Source organism: Syzygium oleosum, unplaced genomic scaffold, assembly GCF_021117445.2.
Source record: "Syzygium oleosum isolate NSW1041296 unplaced genomic scaffold, Sole_v2.1 Sole_v2.08, whole genome shotgun sequence".
Classification (NCBI taxonomy): domain Eukaryota; kingdom Viridiplantae; phylum Streptophyta; class Magnoliopsida; order Myrtales; family Myrtaceae; genus Syzygium; species Syzygium oleosum.
This window is the reverse complement of record NW_026607492.1, coordinates 1,636,868-1,645,092: the sequence shown is the minus strand read 5'-3', so window position 1 is coordinate 1,645,092 and position 8,225 is coordinate 1,636,868. Positions and strand designations below refer to the sequence as shown.

The following is an 8,225-nucleotide window of genomic DNA, read 5'->3' as shown; positions in this document are numbered from 1 at the left end:
CAAGACCAAGTATGCGATTACGAATTATGTTGAATGCCTTACTCTTCTACCTACCCCACAAATCATAGCTAAGCTACAATCAAGAAGAGCAAAAATTAAGATGAAAATCGACAAAAACCAAATGCTCCAACGTGCTTTATCTTTAATGCGTTCGTGTTAATCCCGGGCAGTATGAACATGGAAACCGGGATGGATGTCAAGTGCGCGTTGCACAAGAAAAATCTGCATATCCGACGCGGATTGATCAACAGCTCAAATGTACAGACATTCCATCATGTAGATTACACAACCAGAAAAGGCAAGCAATAAGATGAATAACTATCACGGCAATCGCGTACTTTAAAGATGTTCTTGAATGACAAGTACCTGAAAGGATTAAATCTGCTTAACGACTCAACACTCAATATACAGATTAGTTTGCAAGGAAAGGAACTCAGTTTCGTCAATCGGGTGTCGCGAATGTTATAGAGCCTGGCAAAGCATCAACCAAGCAGAGATATAGGTATGACTCGTGCACAAATGCATATCACCAGATGAGCAAGTGAACCTTTTCGCCTGCCGTGTTCATACGGCGACACACGCCTAAAAAGGGCTAGCCCAAAGCTTGATCGCCAAGAGTTAAATTGATCAGATGTTTCTCACAATGTAGAAGAGTGTAATGTCACCAAAAATAATAACCAAGCTTCTTCATACATAAACATGGAAGCAACCAACAATCCCATCTCGAACTCAACAACTTTAGGGAGGCATAAAATTGAGCGGAGAACGACCAATCTCCAATGAACCAAATTTAACAACATACAAGCAATCATCTCCGACACGCTATCTATCGCCATCTTTAATAACAGCTTTAAGAGAGGAAAAGAAGCAAGCTTACCAGTACTATTAACCGGTGCGCCACACAAACATGTGAGCCCGTTTGTCCTGGCCACCCAAATTTGGTATGTACAGCAACTGCATACAAAGCTCAAAATGAGGCATCTTGCGCACCTCATCTGACGGCCATAAGTGACGGCCAAAATTGCATGTAGAGGAGGACTGTGAACTGCTGAATCCATGCATTAAGCAACAGCACTGGAATATTCCATGCGTTAAGCTGCAGGGACCAAACGGAGGGGGCTCGCACAAGGATCAGAAATAGCTTGCATCGGAAACTTTGAAGAGATCGTGGACCATTTTAGCCAGAAGGTGCATGTGCCAATCTGCGGGGCACAAGCACAGGTTCATTACTGGCAGCTTTCATTGCAGCGATTTCTTCTAGTCGCTTCCACGTGGCTTCGCGCTGCAACTTGACGTCCTTTTCTTGCACCTCATCTTCCTGGAATTTGACCAGACACTCCTCAAAGAGCTCTGGGTCAACATCAGAGTAGATCTTGCGCACATTCAGAGTCAAGCTCTGTACTGCTTGATTCCAGTGGCTTCTAGCGTTCCTTTCCAAGGCAGGGAAAATAATCGGCAGTATCACTTTGCGATTTTGCTTTATTAGATTCTCAATGTGATCGTTGTTCCATAAGAAAAGAGCCCTCTCTGCAACCTGCAAAAGGAGAAAAGGTCAGGTACGGAACCAAAGATGCCGACATTGTCAAACCTCAACAATGTTGACATTGCCAAGACGAACCTAGAACACCTAAGTTTTCACTACATAGCATGACCAATTTGAGACAGTATCCAGAAATAGACAATTTTTTAACAAAAAAGATTGCGCTGAACATCTGCAGATATAAAAAAACAAATGTGACATTCAGATGTACCTAGGGAAACTTTGATCCCTTCCGATGCTCAGAAAGACATTCTTTTTTTCGGACAAATAAAATATCATTGTGCCGAATTCAGCATTTTTATCAAATTCCTATCACGGTTATTCCTCTTCTCCTTTGAAGTTTGAAGAGATATCAAAATAAAGGGAGGAGAATAAAATAACCTTAGATACCCCACAAGATTATTGTTCTCTCAACGGTGAAGATGAACTGTCAAGAGTACCAAAATTGCTCTTATAATTACAATGTCTCAATGACTGCCTTTCTATGGGCATGACAGGTTGCCCATCTCATGCTTTCAGAATGGGACAAAAACGTCATCGTCTGCTCAAGATACCCAGCGAAACCTCATCGAATACTAAAAGAAAGGAATTTTCATATTTCATCAGACCAATCAACTGGACCAGAATTTCAAGATACTAAGTCACATGTTCATTCAAGTTCTGTTCCATCCCTAGAAACCATTCTTATGAAACTTAACCAACAGCCATGTTCGTATTTCCAGCATGCCTTAAAATGCCAATTGATCCAAAATAATCACCAGTGCTATTTTTCACCCAGAAGGGAAGACAGAAATCTTTTACCAAGGTAGATATTGGATATTAAGCCGATGACCGTCAATAGACCACAAACAAAAATGCTTAATTTATCTACTACATGTTTTGAATATTTTCTTGCAGGAATGCACATATGCTAGCAATTCAGTATGAAAATATGCTTTTGCTTCAAAATTTAAACTGATTCATTTGTTGTTACCACATATCATGAATACCCACTATTATGCATTTATGTGAAGCAGTTACTAGAGAACCACGAAACTTAAGCATACAACGATTAAGGTGAAAAGCCTACAATCAAGTTTTTATAAAAATTATTTTTATTAACTGCATAAACACTCAGCTGCCACTGGGCTCAACGACCCACTAACTCTTTCTCCGTGCACCCTAACCAAAAAGAGAAGCCCTTCCCACACAGAAAATAATGTCACGAGGAGAATGAACAACTGATCAAGTGCAAGTGTATGTCAGCATTCCATATAGGTTAAAATACAAAGGCAGAACGTGAAAGATTGGTTGACACTATCAAGGGCAAAGAAGCCGAGGGACCTTTCTACCCTATTATGATTTAGCTATGTACTATACAGAAGATATGCCACTGGCCATGTTTACATCAGTTATTTTCTGTTAGTAATGGAGTGGGATACTCATGCGTGGGCACACCCCCATGCGCACGCTCCAGAGATTGTAGTACCAGAACTATTCCCTCAAGGGCTATCAATTAGAGATTCATTGAACAGAAGCATATTAAGAGCCAATCTCTTAAACTGCAGCACCAGTTGCTTTGTAGGTGTTATAGAGCAGTCAGTCATACTGGATGCCGAACTGGGGAATCTATGGTCATTCCAAATACAATCCATGACATGTGAGTTTCATAGATCCAATGTAAACACAACAAGATTTTAAACTTCAAGCGTAAAAATTTTTCATAATTGATGAATTTCTAAGAACCCTTGCAAATAGTCAAGTCTTTAATTATGATATGACGAATATGAGTGGGATGATTGCTGTTCCTATTTTGATGAATTACAACAAGTTTTGATGACCATCTCAATGCAATTCCATAAAAAGATGAAAGAATGCCATTGATTGATTGGTTTAGGTAGTCAATAAAGGGGTGCTCTTCATTCTATTTGTGAAAAAATGAAAAAGGAAACAGAAGACCAAAGAACAGAGAGATTTTCAGTTTGGAATGCAAAAACTGACGTCCACAGCTGTTACTTCCATCCAGTCTGTAATACCCACTATGCCCATTACTCCAACCGCAAGTGTGAATTTCACAAGGCATCCAAGTAGCAACTCACAGCAACAACAGTATTTATCACAACCAAACCAAACAATTGTCGATTTGAATTTTAAATTGAAAAAACTACCAATAGGTATCTACAGCAAACCGAAAAACCCAACCTTTTTATTTCTTTTTTTGCTAGCCAACGACCTCAGATATATCACAAATTTTTATAACAGCAACCTGAATTCTACTTACAAATGAGACGTTCATAGGGAGCTGCTCCCTATTTCCCACACAAACTAGAAACCAGTAATTTATATCATGCAGACATAAAGTGCACACTAGACAAATGCCATTGCAGATTATAATTTTCAGGAATGACTGCCATAAAAGACACATTTGTCATCATACCGCCAAAGTCACCCAAATCCTTTCGTTTAGTTTTTGAATTTTTCGGCAGTAAGAGAAACTGCATGATAAAAGACAAAGCCAATGGTACTCGTACCATCACCGAAAGAACTCCCCCGCAGAGAGATATTTATCCCGCAGTTTAAGTAACAATGAGCAACCAAATAGGGAACTAAACCAGACCTAACATCTTGCTTGGGTTATATTTGATTTCATATGGAATATAGTACAGTACCACGTGCACAAATAGTCCGTATTATTTTCCAAATCAAGCGATATCCATCCCTACGCCTAATGGGACTATGACAGAAAGATCCTTATTCACACATAAAACAGATTTAATCAACCACCATTTAGACAATCAGCACGGGCCAGAAAAGGGATCTATATACACACATAAGCAAGCTCAAGCAAATTTGACTGATAGATTTCCATCCGAATGCAAAATTATGGTTGTGAATGGAACTTCAAAGGGGCACTTTGATTCCATCACAAACTACAATCAACCAAGCATGTAAGCTTAGCAAAAAAAAAACTATAGCAACCCTTGTCTTAACCACACACTCACTTTCCAGATGCATCCGATAGGTTCAAGAGCCTGACAAAAGCATTTTATTATGCACTTAAGAGAGCCATGACAATTTAATGATATATTCTTCTGGCACTCCTTTAGATGACCTATCAGGTAAAAATGTCTATCAACTTCCTCATTGCCCTATAAGATCAACCAATTGAACCATCATTGCCTATAGATATCACAGACGAACTTACGCATTTTTCTACTACGTTCTCAATCAGTATTGAATTAGTGCCCACGAATTTAAATCACAGAAGGCAATAAAGCACCGAAGCTCCAAACCAAGCACATGTGAATAAATGCATAAAGCAAAACTTCAAGCATTGGGCAAAAAATTTAATTAGGGACAACTGCTGGAACCAAATCCACAGTAAAAGTTTCTTTTTTGGCAATGTTGTCCCACAGAAAGCTCAATACGCTCAAGGGCAGTCAAGTAGAAGTTGTAAGATATGCATAACACAACACAAGTACAATTCAGTGTTCCTTTAGCAAATGGGTCGAGTTAGTAGTATATTTTGAGAACGGGGTACACTTCCTCAACTCTATAGATTATCATACTTTTTCCTTCGAGGTGGAAGAAACGTTTTGCACAGTTGGACGCATGCGTATGCGAAGATGACCAAAAGCAAAAGGGCAAATACATAAATACCGTGAAAACCAGATTCTTTGCAATACGATGAAGTTCGTCAGAGAGTGGGAGAGAAAACCTGAAAATGTGAGCTGCTTAAGCAGTGTGCTATCCGACGAAACAAAGGAACCATACAGCGCTGAAATTCTGGGGCTTGAGTTGCTTCTAAAACTTCCTCCAGCTCTCCAAGAAACATGACTTCCTTCGAACTATTTGTAATTGGCCAATACCTTAGCAAACCCCTTATAACAGTATCAGCGAGCTTGCAATCTTTCTCCACAAATTGTGTAATGCAGTAGGATAGCTGCTGGTGATACATCGGAATACATTTTGGTTTGTGAAGTGGAATGAGTGCTCTAACAAGAAAGAGCTTATGCTCTTCTTTCAGTGGCAGAGCAAAACCATTGATAATGCTTCCCAAAATCTCCAATAGTTCAGCAATTCCATTATGCTTCTCAGTTTCAAATATAAAGCGAAAAAAGATGTTGTTGATGGCTTTCCGGATAAATGGTCGGTGCACCATAAATTTCCCATAGATGCGATGAAGAATAGTTTTCAAGTACTCTCTTTCTCTCGGGTCCTCGGAGTCAAAAAGATCCAATAGCCTGAGAACAAAAGAGTGGTCAACATACCTCTTGGCCAGCTTGGCATCAGTTTCTGACGATGCCACAAATCTGAGAAGGAATTCATACACAATTTGCAAGTGAGGCCAAGCAGGATCCATCGAAGGTTCCTCTTCCTCCAAATCGAAGGCCTCCAGGACTTTGTTCTCACGTGGAGGAGAAGTTAATGTCCTGAACAGATTTATTGACACCATTTTTATGGTTTCTTGCATCACGACTTCAGGGAATTTTCCATTTGCAGAAGTAACATAATCCACCAGCTCCACCAAGGTCTGCCGCTTAATTTCTTTTTCCTTGATATTCTTTGTCGGATCAGTAAAATCAAAATTCACACAACACATATTTAACTTTCTGATAAACCAATTTTGCTTCTCTGAGTTGGGGACATCTTTAAAACTAGGCAGAGGCTCGTAGGAAGATGCTGAAAACGTGCCATTCAGCTTAGAGTTTGAAACCTGAGGGAGCTTACTTCCATAGTTCAACCCCAATCCCGAATTGGAATTAACGCCTGGAAGAGAAGATCCGCTCGAATTCCCGTATTGGCTACCGGCTACATCATTGCTTCTTGAAATTGTAGAAGCACCGTACGAGGACGTAGAGGTTCCCCCACCTTCACGATTATCCGCAGACTTAGATGGCTTCTTTGGCAGCCTATTCAATATCTTATTAATCATAGTTGAGATGACAAGAGAAGCTCTTCCCGGTGCGCCACGGCCAGTAGGACACTCACGACTCCTTTGATGATGATCTGAAAAAGGAGACTAATTCTATCCACCAGACAGCCCACCCCCGAAGCTTCAAGTTTCACAAATCCAGCTCCAAATACGGAGAAAAAAGCTACTCCGATCCAGATGGGAAAAGTACCTTCTCCATCTACAAAGATCACTTTAAGCCAGCTTGACCTCGTGCGGAACAGAATCACCAAGCCATCCTAGCTACAAAAGTCTCACACAACTGACCCCAACCTCAATCAAATCAGCAAGCAAAGCCCCCCTAATCCACTTTTCCCACATCAGGAAAACCCAGCAGAGCATCCTCCCTTTCTACTCCAGGACGGCGAGAACCACGCCCTTTCGACTCTTCAAGACCCAAGAAAGCACTCCAAACGAGATAACATCACAAATTCAAGCAAGGCTCAAACAAGGGAAAAGGGCAACAAGAGGAAACAACAAATTCTTCCACACCTTTCTCCCTCCCCCTCCTCTCGCGGACGACCCAACAAGCAGCTCAGATGACCCAGCTAGAATCGAGACACCAGCAGATCTAACGAAACCCGCAACGGGAATCCACCTACCGGCATCGCGGCACCGCGGGTCTCGAGAATTAAGACCCGAGGAGGAAGAGATGGGGTCGGAATTCGTTCACGGCAAGGAGGCAAAAGATGGGGATTTTTTCCCCCTGCATGCTCCCACAGAGAAAGTTGGGAGCTTGTTGTTTCCCCTTTCCTTTTGAGAGAGGAGAGAGAGAGAGAGAGAGGGTATTTGGGAACAGCAGTCTCTGGCTGCTGTTTTCGTTTAACTGGAATTTCACGATTTACTTTTCTTTTCTTTTTTTTTTGCTCGTCTCCTGTTTCGCTGAAAAATTTTCGTTCGCCTTCTTCCTTCCTCCTCCTCGCGATCCGAATGGAATTTCGACTTCAACCCGTGAATTGACGGGACTGCCCCTCGAGGCTGTCCCTGGAACCACCTCCGTCAACTCCGAGATGAAGAAAAGGGGGGCTGAAAACGGTAAATCGGGCATGTCTGAAATTTTCGGGGGGATAGCCCCCTCTTCTCTTGCATCTCACGCGCCGCGCCGCGCGAGTCGCGCGCGTGGCCCTCCCCCTCCCCCTCCCCCTCCTCCTCCTCCTCCCCCTCCTCTTACGGTGGTGGTGGTGCACCCCCGCAACTTCCACGAAATAGTTTTTTTTTTTCCTCGACCCATATATATATATATATATGTATGTATGTGAAGTGGTCACGGAAATTGAATCCTAAACCCGATACTCTCCAACTCCACCCCCAATCTATTTATTAGCAGGGCCGCATGCATGTTGGCCCCCACAAAATAGTTCGGCAAAAAATTAAAAACCACCCCCCCTAATCTTGAAAATTCTTTAGGGCCTCTTCTCAATCACTTGATTACCAAAAAATCAAAAAAAAAAAAAGAAGAAAATTTATGTGCTTTTAAAAACGAAATGATAAAGCTTGACACCGAACGGTGGATGCAAGTGGACGAGGATGCTATGCTAAAAATTTTAATCGAGATTACGGTCTCGAACTCTTTCCACCCGTTTTTACATTTTCTCGTTAACTGTTATGATTTTCCTCCAAGGGTATGTAGTTATTATATTATTCATTAATGTCACGTAAGTAAGTTAAGATTGTCTTGTATAAGTCAATTTTATCGCAGACTGTGATAAAAAAAAAACCGTGGTTAACTATTAAAATATGATTACTCGAGTA

At 41.3% G+C, this 8,225-nt stretch overlaps 1 protein-coding gene across 1 annotated transcript; it reads right to left on the bottom strand.

Annotated features, from left to right (window-relative positions):
- Nucleotides 1-661: 661 nt before the first annotated feature.
- LOC115672638 (serine/threonine protein phosphatase 2A 57 kDa regulatory subunit B' theta isoform-like) lies at nt 662-7,234 on the bottom strand. The gene is made up of 2 exons (XM_030594506.2): nt 5,238-7,234; nt 662-1,534 (listed from the first exon to the last, which is right to left on the bottom strand). The coding sequence occupies exons 1-2, from the start codon at nt 6,453-6,455 to the stop codon at nt 1,178-1,180; spliced, it is 1,575 nt and encodes a 524-aa protein (XP_030450366.2). The 5' UTR covers nt 6,456-7,234; the 3' UTR covers nt 662-1,177.
- Nucleotides 7,235-8,225: the final 991 nt, after the last annotated feature.

What these genes read in the sequence shown, in the direction of transcription:
- LOC115672638 (XM_030594506.2), bottom strand. Translation starts at nt 6,455, where the DNA reads ATGATTAATAAGATATTGAATAGGCTGCCAAAGAAGCCATCTAAGTCT. An exon ending in TAAGCAGCTCACATTTTCAG is followed by an intron (nt 1,535 to 5,237) that starts GTTTTCTCTCCC and finishes CTCCTTTTGCAG; the next exon opens with GTTGCAGAGAGGGCTCTTTT.